The sequence below is a fragment of the Chelon labrosus genome (assembly GCF_963514085.1).
Source record: "Chelon labrosus genome assembly, chromosome: 12".
Taxonomy (NCBI): domain Eukaryota; kingdom Metazoa; phylum Chordata; class Actinopteri; order Mugiliformes; family Mugilidae; genus Chelon; species Chelon labrosus.
In genome coordinates, this window is record NC_140345.1 from 24,174,026 (window position 1) to 24,192,652 (window position 18,627).

Sequence of the window (18,627 nt, forward strand, 5' to 3'; positions counted from 1 at the left end):
TATCCCCAAACTAATTTAAGAATAAATAAGAATAGAGCTTTGCCAGTTTCATGTCTGTATTATAAATGCAAAGCTAAAGCTAAGAGCTGGTTGGAAGAAGAGAAAACATGCGCTTGTGCAGTCCCTCTAAAACTCATGACTCACCAAAACCAGTGAAGATTGATGAACCTTTGGCTACTGGGGCCCTTTGGGGTTTGTGGCCCTTGCCCAGCCGATAATCCAGCCTTCCTCTCGGTGAAAACAAATGAACGCATTTCCACAAAATGTTGAACAAGTCCTTTAAGATTTGCCGTTTTGGGAAGCAAACATTCCTGGCACTGTCGACTTGGCTGAGATGTTAAGATGGAATAGGCTCGGGCTAACTGTTTCTAAGCAAGATACTGCATTACAGAAACGTAAATAAACAAACAGCGAAATATAGTGTCAAGGTAAAAGCTAATGAGTTAATTCAAGACGTTTTCAGCCTCATTATGCCTCACTCCCCCGCGACCCTTCACAGGACAAACGCTTACAAAAGACGAATGAATGGATGAATTCTGCCTTACTCTTCATGACCCTGGGATAAGTACTGTCGCGACGCTGCCAATATAAATCCAGCTAAAAGATAACGCACAGTGTAAGAAACAAGCTTCTTTATTCAATCACAGTTACTGAAAAAGAAACTCCAACTATTGGCTAATGTAGAAAACAGACTCTCAGTTCAGTCAGTACATACAGAGGTGGGACAGGGGCACGCATAAATCTAACCAACAATACAAACACATACATACAGTACCTAAATCATCACACCCTGCACACGTAACAATGGCTTCAAATAATCTCTTAAACATGCACTGGCAACCTTTTAAAACCATAAACATTTGAATAGAGGAGTATGGAGTATGTGGCTGGTGAAAGGAAAGAAAACTCAAACCAGTCACCACATTACAGAGAGGTTATTGTAACTTAAATTTAGGCCAAATAATAAAAATGGTGCGACAATTTAACACAACGTCAGTGGCAGTGTTTTGTTTTAACTTGTGCCCTTTCATAAACTCCATAAATCTTGTGTTTCATCTCTACGATCATTTACATACTAAGCAGATTTCTGCCACCTAGCTACCCACGAGCATTTTGCATTTCTTTCTACAATTCAACATTATCAGCTAGAAAACCTTTGAGGAAAACAGTAAAAAGACACATAACCGGGGATTTTATCTTAATTATCACAAGGCAGTGAATCCTAAACTGCAAAATACCATGTTATCACCTCTTACAATGTGACTGTCCAGCAGTCGTCTACTACTACTACTGGATACAGGACGCGGCTAAACGCTAATTACTGCCAGTTGAAAGAGATACACCCTCCACAGAAAATCATAATTATTGCAGTTGTAATTGGTGCCAATTAGAAAAGAAAAATAATTTATTCATGCAGGGAAATGGATGCAAATTATTTCTAAGACATGGGGGAGCAACCAAAGATATTAAACTCTCCAAAGAGTGCTCTGAAATTCCACACATCTCAGCTCTTCCGCTGTATTTTTAGAGGCAGGGTTTCTAACTGTGCGGTTCTTAGCAAACGACGGGAATGCAAAAAGAGGTCCGTAACGTGAGAATGCAATATGGCGTGAGTGAGGATTAGGATTGGCTGAATTTATGTGGAAAAGTCGCTTTGGTTTTGGCTAGATTCTGTAAATGAAAAGCAGAGTAGAATCTAATAATCTGTACGAAAACTAAGTCACAGAGGTATCGCTTTCTCTCACACGCATACACACACGCACAAGACGAGTCAGAAAACCTAAAAAATCTTATTCTAAAATCTCTTTTGCTCACCACAGAGAAGCTACATTGCATACTGTAAAAGGTAAAGAACCAGTGTTTTGACTAATACTAAAAAAATGTTATATATTATTTCTCACATAAATAAATTTGCTGATTTGAATTCTGGTATTATCACTAAAGACATAGTTTAGCTCTTTCTTTCTTTCTTTCATAAGTAAAGGAAATACACTTTCCATTTCTTAGTGGTTGTTGCTATTGACTTCTCACCAGGTGGTTCAAGTCTTTTTGCAGTCATCCAGTCACCATCTACTCCCTGCTAGGAGTGCAGGAGCTCACCAGTCTGTTCTAGGATCATAAGAACAAGCCATATAACATTTGCCAACGCCCACAATAAAACAGTCCCTTGTTCCAGTTTGATTGTCTGGAACAAGCCTGAATTTTCTTCTGTTTGAAACTGCACAGCAACAAGCTTGTTTTGTGTTTTGCACTAGGTCCGGCACGTAAGAACATCTGCAAAGGGGCCCAGGAGGTTCTTGTTGAAGATACACCTAACCCACACCAGATAGGTGGTGAAGGGCTTAATGTTCTCTGAAAAAGTGTAGTTCTGTTGGGGAAGGATATAAGGCATGTAGGTGTTCTCGCCCTGCTCCTGGATCCACACCTCATACTTCACCTCTCTCACCTTCAGGTATTTCAGATTCCATGGGATCTGCCAAGACACTGTGAGTTTAGCCTCGTTGGTGGTTTGTACTGAAGTCTGACACTGGGCTTCTCTGACCCGGCCAGGGTGGACCGTGCTGGCCACCTTGGCCTTCTTCAAGTTCGGCTTGGTCTTCATGCCCTCTTTGAGGACTTCTAGGAAGGACGGGATGTCCACCAGAGTGTCCTGGTAGATCCGGAAGAGCCACTCTGGGTTTCGGCAGCACAAATGCCTTGGGACATCCTTACTCGCCTTGATTCGTTCTTGCTCTTCTTTTTCCAAGTGAACAATGCCTCCTTGTTCCCAAGGCCTGTCTGGGTGGGTGACAGTGTTCTCCTCCTGAGTGTTTCTCCAGGATACATAGTGAAGGTCCATGCCTGGAAGGGAGGCCAGGGTTTTATACGGGGTGTACTGCTCTGGGTTCACAGCAAAGGGGTACAGTTCCACCACGGCAGCCCCTCTGGGGAGGAATAGTGAGGTGATAAGCTGAGCTCCATGCATGCTGACTAACATGGAAGCACCACTGACCACCTGGACAATACTTGGGAAAGACTGTTCTTCCAGGGACACTGTGACCACTCTCATCTGGAACTCCTGGGCCAAGGCCATGATTAGCTCTGCTTCATTCAGTATCAGCCTTGTCGTTGACCGACTAAACACAACAATATATTCGTCCTTCTTGTCTTTCCCCTTCCCGTCTTCAGCACTCCCTCCATCCTTCTCTGCCTCCTCTGGCCTTGTAATGTTCATTTTCTCCATCAAAGCCCTGGCAAACTGCCTGATCTCATTCCCCGAGACCAAGATGTTGGCTTTGGGCCCCTGCGGCTGGACAAATCCATACTGGTACCAAGTAGTCATTTTGGACAAGCCAACGTAAGATTTAGTGAAACACATTAACTTTCCAAAGTTCCTTAGCTGTTCTTTGAGTAGCGGCTGCTTGCTGCTGAGGAGCCGGTAGAGGTCAAAGTGTGGGCCTTCACCCCAGCCCTCCATGAACACAAGACGAGCCTCATCATCCAAATCTGAATACTGCTTCATGGTGTAGAATGCTGGCAGCAGGTCATCGTGGAATACGTGCATTAGGTTATCGGGATTAAACCGATTTAGGATGAGCGTCACATCTGGTACAAACACAGGCTTGGGCATAAACTTTAAAGCAGCAGCTGGGAGCTCTAGAAAGTTGAAGTATTGGGTGTTGTGATCTTCTACTGAGGACAAGTCCAGCAGGGCAGGTTGAAAGCGCCTAGAACCCAGGTTAGGCAGCATGACAGAGGAATTGGAGTGGAAAAACACAAACTCCTCTGCCTCCGAGCAGTAGCAGAGGTAGTCGAAGCGGCAGATACGATCAGTGTGCATCTTACCAGTGCACACCATTTGCGTGCCGTGTTCTTGGAGAGCTTGCAGGGCGACATGGTAGTCTATGCGGGCCTGCGAGAGCTCCTGAGATTGCTGTGTCATGTGCAGCTCTTCCTCCAGCAGGGCGGCATGCTCGCTGAGCTTAGAATACTTCCAAAGCAGAGCTGCAACCACGGAGACCAGCAGCCCGTTCAGGAGTGCACCCACGCTCATCCTGCAGCCTGCCACTGAAGCCCGCATCACTGCTGCTGCTGCTGCTGAAGACCCACCTCCCGACTCCAGCTGGCCTCCGACCTCAGGGGGAGGCGACGAGACATCCGCCGCCAGGCAACAGCTTAAGAATAGGGTAAATGAGGAGAACGAAAGGAAGGGAAGGAAAGAGAGAACATGTTAAAAAAGAGACCAATTTAGAAACACAAAAAAATGTTATGGATGCTGTAATAAACTAATGCAGGAGACAAAAAAAGCGCACTGATCTAATTAACAAATCAATAGTCAGACCTCTAACACTGCAGTGCTCTTTATGTAAGCGAGACAACCCAGTGATTCATCAGAGCAGGTTTCGGCTCTCACCTTTGGGAACAGCGGCTGTTTACCTTGGTGGACAAATGAGACATTTTCCTAACCTCACATCCCCCTGTCACCCTCCCTGGATATGTCAAGACAAATTACACAGCGAGGAGGCACGGAGAAAAGAACAAGACGATTGCGCTCGGCTCCTCATCTGCATACTGAGAGAACAAGTGAGTCATTGAGAGACTCAACATCTAACCAACGGCTAATGGCCAACAGCTGCCTGCAGACATGCGGGAACTAGCATGCTAAATAGCATTTGAGGACTAGCCTCACTAACTTACAATAAAGATTTTCAATTCAATATTTACTTGTCATGTGATCTCCCGTTTTTACAAACCTGTATTAATTAATTTAATTAAAATCTAGGTGGTTTTAAATTAGAGGTGAGGTGATTTAGAGAGCATCCCTTTCCCTGTCTCAAACTGGCTAAACAATTTTTTTTGTCTGCGCTTCTTTTTTCAAGGTCAACAATAAATGTTTCTCTTCCTGCTTTAACCTTTATCAGGAGCATAGCATCATTCTATTCCTGTTACTGCCTGACATAATCCGCACTTTTTTTTTTTTTTTGCTCCGTCGCTGTCGCACTCATTCTCTTTCTGCTGCTTTCCCAATTCCTTGCATGCTGTCTCTGTTCTGCACGAGCCGAGCAGAGTCGCCGGGCTATTTTTGACATCCATGCAAGTACAATATGTCACTGGCGACAGGGTCACTCTCTGAAATAAAAGCACACGGTCACAACATGGACGGTTCAAAACGGCAATGAATAGCAGCTCGAGAGACGAGACAGGAGACGAGATTTGGAGAGAATATATACAACAACCCGAAGTCTACTATGATATTAAAACATGGCTAATATTTAGCGCGGTTAATGAATCCAACATTTCGCATCTTGAATGAGACTGAGACAAGTTTGAGGTGGATCCCAGAACAGCAAGAATGGGATTCATTAAGCCATTGTTAACTGTACTACTATTTTTATTAAGCTTTTACGGATTATACAAACATGGGCCGTTCACTTGAATATTGTTTCAAAATGGGATGCTACAAGTATCGGGTATTGGTCTGATACTGTGCTCTTTTACCCATACTCATATATAAAACAGCTCTGATGCGACCAGTAGCACCTCCAAGCTAGTTTGTAAGCTGCATACAGGTTACCTGGCTGTTAACGAGGAACTTTTTGCTCATACAGTCTACTAGCGGGCAGCATAACGCTACAATCGCTTAATGAGCAGAAGCGAAGGTTTGGAAAACATTGGGGTCTGCATATGAGCTCTCTACCAATGTTACTGCTCACCAGTGGACGTTTCAGGAAAAGAAGATGTAATTCCTGGTTTACTTCTACTTGGTACTAGTTCTTTCCACCTGTGGTTTTGACCCAGACAACTCCTTTATTGTTCACCTTATTGAGAAAACTGCTGTAGGACACAAAATAACGCTTCATTGGTGACCCACAACATGTAAGGAGGAAGGTGTTGTTGAATGAGCCATAAGATCACATTGGATGGACAGAAAATGCTAAAAAAATAAAATAAATCTACAGTTTACAACAGAAATAAATGCAATAAACTCAAAAGAGAAAGCAATGCGGGTCATGAAGAATACCAAGAAAACATTTGTCTCTATTTTCTTCCTAAAAATCCCTCGCTACTACATAAGCTCATAAAAGGAAGCTTAATGCTATTTCCCATGACAAAATGTCACAGAGGAGCAAAGCGGATGTGTATCAAAGCGCCACAGACACCACACAATGTAGTACTGCCCTGATGCTGACACAGCAGCCAAAATAAAATGAAATGAAAAGTGTGAATACGAGGCTGCTAGCGAGACTAACATTAGGCAGGCAGCCTGCATGCTCCTTCACTCCACAAGGACAAGGGCAGCACGAGGCTCACAGCGCCTGCTTAATCCCTCTCACTGCACACTGGCTCCCACAGGGACGCACGCGAATGCCCTCTGCAATTTACCGAGCCAAGAAACCGAAAGCTTCAAAATGTCAAAGCCACCGCGAGACACCGCAGCACGCACAAAACGCCCTCATTTGCATCGCCACGTGTTACAAGCTGCAAACAGAGACCCAGACACAAGTGGCTTTTGTATCTCCTCAGCAATGTAATGGAGCAACCTTATATACTGCCCGAGAATAAAAACGTCCAAATTAGCGAAAGGTCGCAGCCGTTTCGGAAATATTCAAATGTGAGTTGAGATGCGTCTCCTGAGCGATGCTCATACTGAGAAATGACCTAATAACCATAGTCTATTTCTGACTGCGCGTGTTCGATATACGCTGTTAAGTAACCGACCGATTCTGTGTCCTGAATACACACGGGCGATAAAGCATGCAAGACGTGTGGAGAGTTTTCCAGAGCCAGCTGTAGGCGATACAGTGTGCTGAGATGTAGATTACGAGCATAGTGACAGAAATAGTCTTGAACACTCTTCACATTTCTTGCCAACTTCCTTCCTATTTTTTTAAATGGACACAGCACAGTAAAGTTTCGATCTAGGGTGCATTTACTTTATAAGACAAAATAGTTTAAAAAGTCTGTTTTAATGCAAGGACTACACATTCGTTTATGCTGATAAAGAAACCACAATGGTGGTTTAGACGTGACAAGATGGTTCATCTAAAAACTGGTCTTTAACTGTGTATAGTTAGGTTCATATTTTACTTTAGCTGTTTACCTAAACGCGCTAAAGTTACCAGTTATATAGTGAATATGGGCAAAATAATTTGAGGATATTCACATCCAAATTTGTAAAGATGTAGTTTCCTCTTTTAACGGGCCAAAAATGATTGGACACTTGATTCAAAAGCTGTTTCGTGGACGGGTGTGAGACATTCCTTCATCACTTCTTTAACAACTGAGCAGGTAAAAGGTCTGGATTTGATTCCAGTTATGGTCTTTATCTCTGAGAACCTTCAGTGTGCGATCAATTGAGCTCTCAACGCTAGTGAAACTGTTATTAGAGAGATAACAGAAACACTAGGCGTGACCAAATCAACTGTTTGATGCATTATGGGGAAGAAACAATGCACTGGTGAGCAGGATCTCCTTTCTCAGAAGATGCTGTCCATGGCAAAGACAAAATATCTAGTCGATGAAGAGCGCTCTCCAGGAGGTGGACGTGTCATTAAAGAGCAAATACAGGAGTTTCAACATAAGGTTGAATACCAATCATGAGCCTGGAGAACTGAAGATGGAACTGCTGATGGAAAACGTACAGAGCAGGTGTGGAAAAGCTTACGATCTGGAGCACATAACATCATCCATGGCATGTGTAGGCATGGCTTCCAGCAGATCTGGGTCACTAGAGTTTATTGATGATGTGACAGAAGACGGATGCAGCCGAATCCTGAGGCGTACGGGGACATAACGTCAACTCATATTCAGCCAAATGAAGCAAAGGTGACTGGATGGTAACTCACTGGACACTTTTATGTGTTGCAAATGTAACTTACTGGACTTCAATCAAATACTGAGCAAAGGGTTTACATTTTCTAGATGTCTAGATGTCTAGATGTCCATTTTATTCATTTAAACATAAACCTTCCTCGCTAAGTTTGCAAAAAGTGAAAGGGTCTCTCAGTCATACCGGTCGTCGTATATCCAACAAAAGAAAAGAAAAGGGGTGAATACTTTCTGAATCCACTTCTCCATGAATATGCACGGTCAATAAAATACAGTTACACTGCAGTTTCAACACAATAAGCACCTTTTAAATAAACCCTTTACTAACTTTGCTAGTATTTTTTCTGTGAATCGCTTACAGTAAAAACAGAGAAACAATAACACAAGGTAATCACATTGTTTTAATTAGATTCCACTGAGAGCCTGTGAGTAACGTTCATCTCTCGCAAGCTTCATCTTGGACACATGCCCCGATGCGCAGGCTCTCTCGCATTACATTAACACACTCACAAGAAACTAGGTTATTGGGAGAAATGAGGTTAAGGCAGGAAATCAGAGAACGTGTTTACCGGGTTACTGTAAAACTCATGTTTATATGTAGCGGCAAATCGGATTATCCGCCTTTCCCCAGCACTAATTCATAGCTACTGTGAGGAAGCCATATTCTAAATGCATTAGAGTCATAAGACACTGCTGCCCGTGGCAACAAGTGATGGTGATTCCTTCTCCGTGCGGCGGACAAAAATCGCATCGTGAACCTGCACTCATTTCTTTCAATCGTGTTGATGTCTGGTTAGGAAGATGCAAAGCCAGACCAGAGATTCTAGCTGTGATGAGTTTGTTCGGGTTGACATGTAAGCTAACACGTCAGACGTCGTTATTCACTCGCCTTTTAGCTCAGGTTTCCAGCAGTTAATGAGAACAAGATCTTCTACTGATAGACTTTATTCACCATGGACTAGATGCAGGGTCATTAAAAGCAGTGAAACGCCATGTGAAATGCACAACTGAGTCTAATAACCTGGCTATAAAGGCTCTGAAAACCTACAGAGTTTGTAATTATCCTGTGTTTATCATCATCAGCGCCCCCTTCCATGTTGTAGTTATTTGATTTATTATTATTGTGACAATATTGATTAGCGCAGCTCTGATTACAGCAATAAAACCTTGCTGAATGACGGCCACCGCTGCACCTAATATTCATTATTCCAAATCAGGATGGACTATTACTAAACAGTTGTGTGAGCCGTCTCCAGTGTGAGCCGTCCCACCCCCCTCCGTGAGCCTAATCACATCAACATTTGACTTTGCACTGACTATAATTTTCCAAAATGACTACGAGAGATTTAATAAATGCAGGGGCTGAGGGTAGTTAAAGACTGATTTCATTAGGATGAAATTATGCACTAGTTTTGACACTCATTTTCTTAACATTCAAATATGAATTCAAAAGCAGAGCTGTGCACATGCACTTTGGTTGAGCTGAGAACCACCACATAGACTACTACCAGGCGAGTCAGAAGACTTTTTTTGTACATCTGGATTTCTCTGCCCAATAAACCTTGAGGCACTCCGCCCACGTGTGTAATACTTTTCCTCAAGCTTCCTGAAAGTATGCATGAAATAGCATACATACATGCAGTGAAGTAGAAATATATCTTCTTCCAAGTAGGACATGATTTTGGTGCAAATGTAGTGTGTGTGTGCATAAAGGTGTGTTCAGTGTTCAGAGCCTAAACCCTCAAGTAAAACCAGGCAAAGCTATTTTTAGCCTGAATTGCAAAAAGAGATAAAAAACACAACACACACAATACTGGCTTTATACTTATGAAGTATGGCAAATAGATGCCAGAAAATAATTAAAACAAGTCAACGGTGACGCCAATAACCTTGTCCTCTGCATAAAATCCTCCTCCCGTTCCCCTGATGCTGTGTTATGGGCTGACACAGTATAATTGCATCATCAGTATTACTTAGAAGTATTGCTTTCGTAAGACGTCTGCTCCTTAAAGCCTGGTTTGTCCTGCATCCCGTTCAGCATTTTTTTTTAGGAACTGCTTGGTTTCCTAGTCTCTCTAAGAGTGATAGTTTTGAATGTTGAGTCAAAACACCAGCTATGTGCTGCCAGTCAGCCTCGCTGCAAACTTTTCACTTGAAATCGCTTGAAACAAAGAAAATCATTACATGCCAGCACTTCCCCGACAGTCCAAAATTGTAAAAACAACCTAACAACCGTTGACAGGAACACATTGATTCTATTATAAATTTTTAATCTGTGGAAACCTGACGAAAACATCATAACTATAATGTCCGCCGTTGATCCGTTCTCTTCCCCCGATAATGCGATACCGTGTGTTCCCTTCTTTTCATGTAGACGAACAGTAGTCTACGTAGAAGTCTGACCACACATGTCAGGGTCTGAAGTCTGCAAAGCAACATCTGGAACGGCAAGAGTGGATTTGGTAACAAGTGCTGTGAACATTAAAAGCATTTTGGCCCATAATCGCGAAGGCAGATTTGGAGAAATAAGGGAAGGCGGCATTTGCAAACCTATTAGCACGGAGGTGAAAATACAGTGCAAATAATGCAGAAACAGAAGGAAAGTCAAGAAAGTGAAAGAGAGAGAGACAGGTTTCTGCAGCAGGACAAAGATCAGAAGCCATCCTCAAAATCCACCACCCATCCTTTGAACAGAAACACATGGTTTGGAAGCCTTTACTGATTTATTTTCCAATCAAAATCAAGTAGTTTTCCTTTAAAATTTAAGAGTAAGTCCACTGATCTGCTGTATATGTATCAAGTCTCCTTGAACATGTCATTCCCCGTCCTACGTAAAACCGCTTCAACAGCCCCACGTCCCCCCTCTTAAACTGTGTGTCAGTCACCGCTCTCTCAGCGATGTCTTCGAGGCTGACACAGAAGCTCCAGCCTCCCCAGTGTTACTAGGTTAGCATATCTGTTTGCTCTGGAGACGATAAGCACCCTGATGATGTGGTTGAAGGCGGCGCAGGGCAGCCTGGAGAGTCTAATGCATTTTAATGAGAATCCTGGAAAGCCTAAGCCAAGGGGCCTGTAGGAAAGAGGTGGTGGCAGTCGGCCTGTGCTGCAGCTGCTCAGCCGGTCCCAGGTGCTCATCATTCCTCCCCGTTTGGAGATGACCTTCTCTGTTTCTCTCCATTTCTTCCCCTTTTTAAATCACCTCTGAGAGCCTTCGCATGCCTCTTCAAAGGAATGATTAACAAAGCAAAGAAGAACTCCTTTTTACCTGTTTTTATTTTCCCCTCAGCCGTTTCCACTCTCTCTTCAGCCCGTTATGATGTGTCCTTATACGTTGTCATCTTTATTCCTGGACCAAATGTGGCCTGTCAGGTACGATCAAGCTGCTTGGAGCTCAGTGTGGCGCTGGGGAGAATTAATGGCCCAGCAGCCATTATCTGGCTCTACAAAGAGTCTCATACCCTTTCTCTCACTTTGCATCTCTTTCTCAAACACATTTGCACAGACAGGCATACGCGCACGTTGTACTGTTACATAAATGCAGCGCCATGCCATCGAGTCCATGGGTGAAAAAGAGGCTTGCTACGTTAACGTTTCTGTCAGAAAATGCCCCTGGTCAGCGCTGGACACGTCACATGTCTGACTACTTATTAACATTTGGTTGCTTCTTTATATTATTTGCTAACAAGTGACCCACTGTGCCTTCTGCAATACAAGAGCTCCGGCACCAAGAGTGCACGCCACAATGTACCGTCTCTTCTCCCCCAGGGACGCAAAGGATACAGCGAGGCATGGACGATCTGCACAACGTGTGAGAGACAAAAGCGAACAAAGTGAGAAGGACACCCTCTAAAAACACTGCAGTACATCACTTCAGGACGACGGGCTATGTTCCAGAAAAGGACAGAAATGGAGCACAAAAGCTGGAAGGAGACACTATTTTGAAAACTCAATTCATAGTGGCAGGGGAAGAAGAGTCTTAATCTTCCTGCGGCATTCAACTACCATCAAGGGTCGACTATTGTACTCCAAGATGGATGTAGACTGGGGTTGGGTGATATGAACCTTGGTTCCTTGTCAGACATTACTGAAGCCTCATGTCTACCTGTTTTCGGTATCTTTTTGTTGTCTGCAGCGGTCAGCACATACAGCACCACATCTATCGGCATCAAGTTGGACAGGAGCTGATAAATTATGTGATATCAGTCTGAGAACACCTGCTACCAGCCGCTCCGGCAGAGGCAAGAAAATCTGACATTATCTGACCAAAAGCGATGCATTTTCCTTAAGCCCCCTGACGATCTGGCTGCCGACTAAAATTTCTGCTCAGTCTGATATATGTCAGAAGGTCACTCGCTCAGCGTTGGAAGCCACTAGCCAGCTGCCGTGGCTCCTATCTCCTCTCTCTGAATTATTTTCTCTGGCAGTTAGTATCGTCCAGATTTAAATTTATAATCGGCAACAAACATCTTTTTTTTTTTTAGCAGTTTGACAGATTCCTCCCTGCTCCTTTTCTGCAGTAAAGATGTCAGGAGACGCTATGATATTATGTTCACTCGCCAAGAGTTTATTTCCTCTGTTGCAGCAAAACGTGTTATACGAGTCTGCAGAAACCCTTGCAAATTGAACTGGGATAACTAGACGCTTTAATGACTAATAAACGCAAAACCATCTAGTCCCCAAATATCAGACTAATTAAACTAACTACATATTCGGTCTAATACACGTCTTTGTCCAGAGGACTCTCAGCAAGGTCCTGTCGGCTCATTTGATGCTTGCACTTTGGGAAAAAATGCTGCAGCATAGTCTTAAAATGGAATTTTCATTTCCATTAAAAAGGGAAAACTCTTTCTTCTGCGTCAGTTTAAACACACTTCCCTGGTGTCTATCCCAACATGTGTCATATCGGTGGAAAGTTTGAGATCTTTATTAACAACTTTTAAAATAAAGTTCACACTTTCCACAAGTTTGGCTGCACAGCACAAATGTGTGAGTGCCTGACCTAGTAGTGCATCTGAGGAGTAACAGAGGACAGAACGGTTATTACCACCTATAGACATGCATCTGTGCTGCATGTCAAGTGGTTGTTTTTCCCGGCCACGAGGGGCAACAATAAGCCAATTCGCAGTGTTTAAACATTGCATTTGTCAGTGTTTCAGGTTTAAATGAGAAGTCTGATTTGTTGGTTTAGCAAATGTACATCTGCTGAGCCATCTTGCCGCTTCGGTACCTAACAGACGTCTCACAGCCAAGCGCACATTTACCAACCAAATCATGAAGGAGAAAAAAAAAAACTTCTATCTCAGGAATTCAAAACAAGAAGTCACAGGCTATATCGCTGACTTTGATGAAGGCGTCAAATCAGCTCAGAATGACAACAACCTTTTTTTTTGATGCGGCTCTTTTGGTGCCATATTAAAGTAATTTTGCTGGAAAGCCTGACTCACATTTGTCGGACACGCAGCGCTGAAGATTTGGGCACATGCAAACCAGCTGCACCGCAGGCCATTTGAGCTACAAAGCCCTAACTGTAACTGTTACAGTATAATTCTCTCTGCAGAGACGTTTATGTACATTTACGCTGAGATTTACTCAAACGCATCTGCTGTCTAACAAAGTACTGAATCACATATTATGTGCGACTGTATCCACTCTGAAAATCCATGCAAGTTGATTCTGTTCAGCAGTAAGGCGATGTGGAAATACACGAATATCAATTACTGGATTAAAACTCCTCATTTCATGCATGAGTCAGTGCTACAGTTTTGTGAAAAGTTGCGTAGAAGAGCTTCGCATTATTACCAAAGATAAGAGCAAAACATGCAGATCAAAGTGACAGTGTGACAGTGGAGAATGTCCACTTATTTCAGGCATTAAGAAAAAGGCAAACCAAACCACGTTAACTCACAGCTAACACATCCTAAACTGACAGGGAGCGCAGCCAGTGAATAAAAAAAGGGGTGCAGCATGGCAGAAGATACAACCTCATCTGTATCAGAGACGTTTAAGTTTAAAATAAACCAAATCAATCATAAGTGATGTTATCCAAGTCAGAGGACATGTAGAAGACCGTAACCAACTCCGAGGACACGCGATAACGTCTCATCTGGTTGTTGATGGAACATAAATCCCCCACAAGCAAGCAGCACTGTGGTATTTCAGTTTTCAACACGAGGCTCACCGTCACTGATGTGGACCTTTAGTCAACAAATAAAAACCCATCAGCCTGATTATATTTGCTCAGAACCTTCAGATACAATGCCGTGCCAGCACATCACATTGATTAATGTTATTATTCTGAGATAGGGGAGTTACCAGTGTGATTGCTTAAAGCAAATACGCACAAATCGGGCACACGTAGTTATTATCATGAAACTGATGCATGAATATTACAAATGAGAATGCGTGGGATAAATAAATAATAAATGCTTCATCTTTTCCTTCTCAAAGAAGTTACAAATGGAAGGATATTTAATTTACATGATAACTGACTGTCTCATCTCTGCTCCTATAGTCAAATAACACGTTGAATGTGTAAAGTAGTAAGTATTTGAGAGATATATATCATGAAACCCGGAAATGCAAGTTCTTCCTAGCTCTTTACTCCCCCCTCACCCCAAAAACAATTACTTTAAATCATATATTGGGATAAAATTAAAGATATTTTAGCAGGAAAATGTGATTATTGAAATCTATATGAATGTATTACTTTTTCCAAGTTGTGCATTATTTATATTTAGGGTTTTTCTACACATGTATTAAAATACCCTAAACTATCAGCTGGTGGCTTGGACACGCTCCACTCTCTGATATACCTACACCTGCAAAGGCAAAGCCCCGAGACAGTCGAGCTAAAAGGAAGCTAACCGACACTAGAACAATACTCTGTGGCAAACAAACACGAGTAAAATCTTTTATCTGCACTGTGTTCCTTACCTTGGGTCTCAGTGAAAATGTTGCTTTTGTTTTTGGAGTGTGGTTAGCTCATTTAGGCAGCATCAGCGCCTCAGTGCCGCTGCGGAGTCGATCCTGAACAGGGACCAAAGAGGCATGTAGAGGAAAAGAAAAGAAGAATGCCGGCGGACAAGGGCGCTACCGGTTACAAAACACCGGCGTGTTCAGTCATTAAATTCTCTTAGACACAACCGGGGCTTTTTTCCGCTGTTGTTTACAAGCTAGCCTAGCTGTCAGAGAAGGCAGAGGGGGGAAGACAGCAGCTGCCTGGATACCGACTCCACTCCGCTGTGTCCAGTCTCCACCTACCGCCGACGGAAATCCCGCGCTCAAATCTCGCGATAACACTCGACCTCTCTAATTGTGGTCGATGATGATTGCTTCTTGTGGTCACACTCTTTAAAGACAGCCTTCAGTAAGGTAAAAGCTGCAGGGTTAAAATTTTAACTTAAAAATTGTGATTGGAAGATTAAAGATCCAGGTGTATTTTATGCCAGAATCTGTGCCCTACTACCAGTTTAAAAAGATTTGACTGGCATGCTAGGTGTATTTCCAACCCCCCATTGCTGCCTTAATTATCCATAACTGAAATGTAAGTCACTTATAGTATACTATATGACAGTTTTCATACATTCATACAATTATGTAGAAGTGGCCAGATAGCGTTATACAATCTCATGAACCTGCCAGTTCCTGGTTTCTCCAGTTGTTTCTGCAGTCTGTGTGCAGTACTTAGAGTAGCCAAGTACATAATAATGCCTAGAAATATCTAGCCATGTGTGTGTGTTACTTCTACAGTAGATAATAAAAAAGTACACATAGTACACGTATATAAAATAATCTGTTTATCAGCCTTTTTACATTTCCAGCATCACTTTGATTTTAGCAAGCCCGCTGCATATAACCGGCCTGGAGTTCACTAATACAAAAGCAGTATTTTGAACTATATGATTAGAACAGGGTTTTCTCATCGTCAAAACAAAACCCACGAATCCTTTCTCAGAAACTACAGCGAGGGGGCAATCTTTGCCCAGTGCATCTTTTTAATACTGCTGGGTACCTCATTTACCCTGAACCACTAAACCATGTTGTAAATGTTTACGGAGTATAATTTACAGCTGCGAACTAGGTGTGGCTCCAATTTAATCAAGTACACAGGGCGGTATTGTAGTTTGAGAGGTTGCAGAGTTGAAATATGAAGTGGTACAATATTGCAATGCTGAGGTGCAGCACTTTTGAAAATGTATTTCTTCAAACTCTGCCACTTTTCTGACCATGAGTAAAGATTAGACAACAGATAAAAAATAAATGAGAAGCCTGTTGCATAAACATTTACTGTAAAAGCACATATACAATGAAATGAAAAGAAAGTGGATGAAAATCACCCGTCCTTATCTTTCTAAAGCCCGGCTAAAGGGATATCAGTGTCTGAGTAATTCAATCGTGGAAGTGGCGCTTTAGAAATTATCTGTAACATGTTGAAGTCGAGAGAGATGGCCTGACTTTATCAAAAAGAAAATTGTGCAGACAGTAGGAGCCAAACACAGCTCTGTTTTCTGATATAAATTATACTTTCACTCAGCTCAGGAACAGTCAGAGAACAACTGGTCTGCATTAAAGACATGAACACATCAATATGCTGAAGCTCTTTCATGTGCAAAGTGGAATCAAGAAGTGAAATGTGGCCGCGCCGTGAGACTAAAGCAGCTGAATATAGTTCATCAATCATTAATTTGAATAGTTAGACGTGAGCTTTTTCCAACTGCTCTGTGTCTTCCTTGAAAAAGTTAAAAGCATCAACATCGCACAAGCCAACTGATGCCAAGAACAAATGAGTCACAGAGAAGAAGACACAAGCATGGATGACCTTGAGAAATGCTTGTGGTATGGGGGAAGAGAGAAAAAGAACAGCACAGTGTCTGATGTTGCTTTTTTAATAATAAAGCATGAAGTTCTCTACACAGACATGTGTTACGTTAAATGAAATAAGAAAGAATTCCTCTTGCTGGGAGCTTATCATGTACCTAAATATGTTTTTTTCTCTTCATATCTGCTGAGAGGCAGTTTATCTTGAGAACAGTGCGCGGTGACAATCCAAATTCAAAGCAACACTCCCATCTTGAGTTTGAAACGAGAAATACAGAAGTGTTTTCATCACCGCAGCTCCTACTTGGGGGGGGCAGCACAGTGGACATTACGGACTATCCACGACAATCTGCATTCTGACAAGCTTCGGGAGACAGCAAGCAGTCAGTGTAGCTAGCTATGTTGGTAGATGATTCGTGACCTTGTGTGATCTTGTGAGAATCCAGCCATGCTAGGGTAAGAGAGCGGCAGCAGTGATCCGGTCAGACGGAGCAAATTACTATCTGGTTTGACTGTAGTACAGGGTTGGCTTTTAGTTCTTCAGAAATAAATGGATTTGGGAAGCACCCTCAGGTCTCTGTTGCTCTCCAACGAGACCAAACATCCTGAGCAGTAAGATCATCAATGATGCTGAGTTATAAATGGGACACTCTCTGATTACTCAAACATTGCTATTGCTGAAGCATCACCATGAAGTTGCAACTTTTGTTTTTACCGGCCGACTGGGGCCTTTCTATGTGGAGTTTGCATGTTCTCCCTGTGTCTTCGTGGGTTCTCTCCAGGTACTCCGGCTTGGTGACTCTAAATTGACCCTCCAGAGGACAAGTGGTTACAGAAAATGAATGAATGAATGCTTTTACTTGGACTCTCGGTGTGTATAAATATGAACACAGGATGAAAGGTCTGATTTCCCTGTCCTCGTCTTTTACGCAACGTTTAAAACTCCAAATACCAACTTGTGTAGAGCATTCAAGACTGTTACCAATCCCTGGATGTATTCCACACATGCACTTGCAGCGTTGTTGAAAATATTTTGCAGGATGACCACGCAACTTTTAGTATTTCCTAACTCCTAACCATCCCGGACAACTCCTCCCACCCACTCCACAACACACTGGCCCGTCTGAGTAGTACTTATAACTCACTCTTAACATGCTTAACATTTCAGACTCTGTTATAATTTATTGTAACTTTCATTTGCTATTTGTAAATGCAATATGTTGTTTATATGCATCTGTATTATATAGTATTTTTTCAGTTTTTGTTTGTATTTTACTGTATCTCCTTGCAACTGTCACTTTATAGGAGCAACAGCAACCAAACTATTTCCTTTAAGGATCAATAAAATATTCTGATTCTGAATGACATATTTAAAATAAATATGCAAAATAAAATGTATATTTGTTGTTATTTTTGTATATCCTCCTCATACTTACACAAAGGCAGCATCTTCTACTATTAAAATACTTCTGACAAATGTTTAGTAAGGCAGGGAATGTGAGGGAATAAATCAAATGCAAAAATAGATAAACATGAGGAACATGCTCTCGCTGCATACTGGCAGATCAGACATGGATGTTGCCTGAGGTCCACCTGACAAAAAGTTGAAAGGCCACGTTTTTATTTTAATTCAAAATCAGGTGGTTCTGTTGTCCTACTAGTAATCTGTCACTAGATGTCACTGCTCGCCTTTTATTCGGAAGACAGATCATCACTAACGGACAGCCTGCCCTAGAGGATGCGGTGGAGGAAATAGATCAGGTCTGTGTGTGGGGGGAAAAACTTGCAATATACCATTTATATTTTAAGTTGATCTTCACAACAGTTCAGATTTTTGCTTTCAATATTGTGCGATATGTTGCACGCTCTGCCAGATCAAAAATGCTGTTATTTAAATTTAAAATTTATTATATTTAAATTGACCCACCATCATCGGTTAAATGCTTGGTGTCCGGGTTGCTCATTGACTGCATGGTGTTGCTTCAACCTTTCCTCAAATCA

The 18,627-nt window shown here is 42.3% G+C and overlaps 1 protein-coding gene across 1 annotated transcript; it reads right to left on the reverse strand.

Moving 5' to 3' along the window:
* Positions 1-360: 360 nt before the first annotated feature.
* Positions 361-4,151, reverse strand: pomgnt2 (protein O-linked mannose N-acetylglucosaminyltransferase 2 (beta 1,4-)). The gene has a single exon (XM_084556646.1). The coding sequence runs from the start codon at positions 4,058-4,060 to the stop codon at positions 2,252-2,254; it is 1,809 nt and encodes a 602-aa protein (XP_084412772.1). The 5' UTR covers positions 4,061-4,151; the 3' UTR covers positions 361-2,251.
* Positions 4,152-18,627: the final 14,476 nt, after the last annotated feature.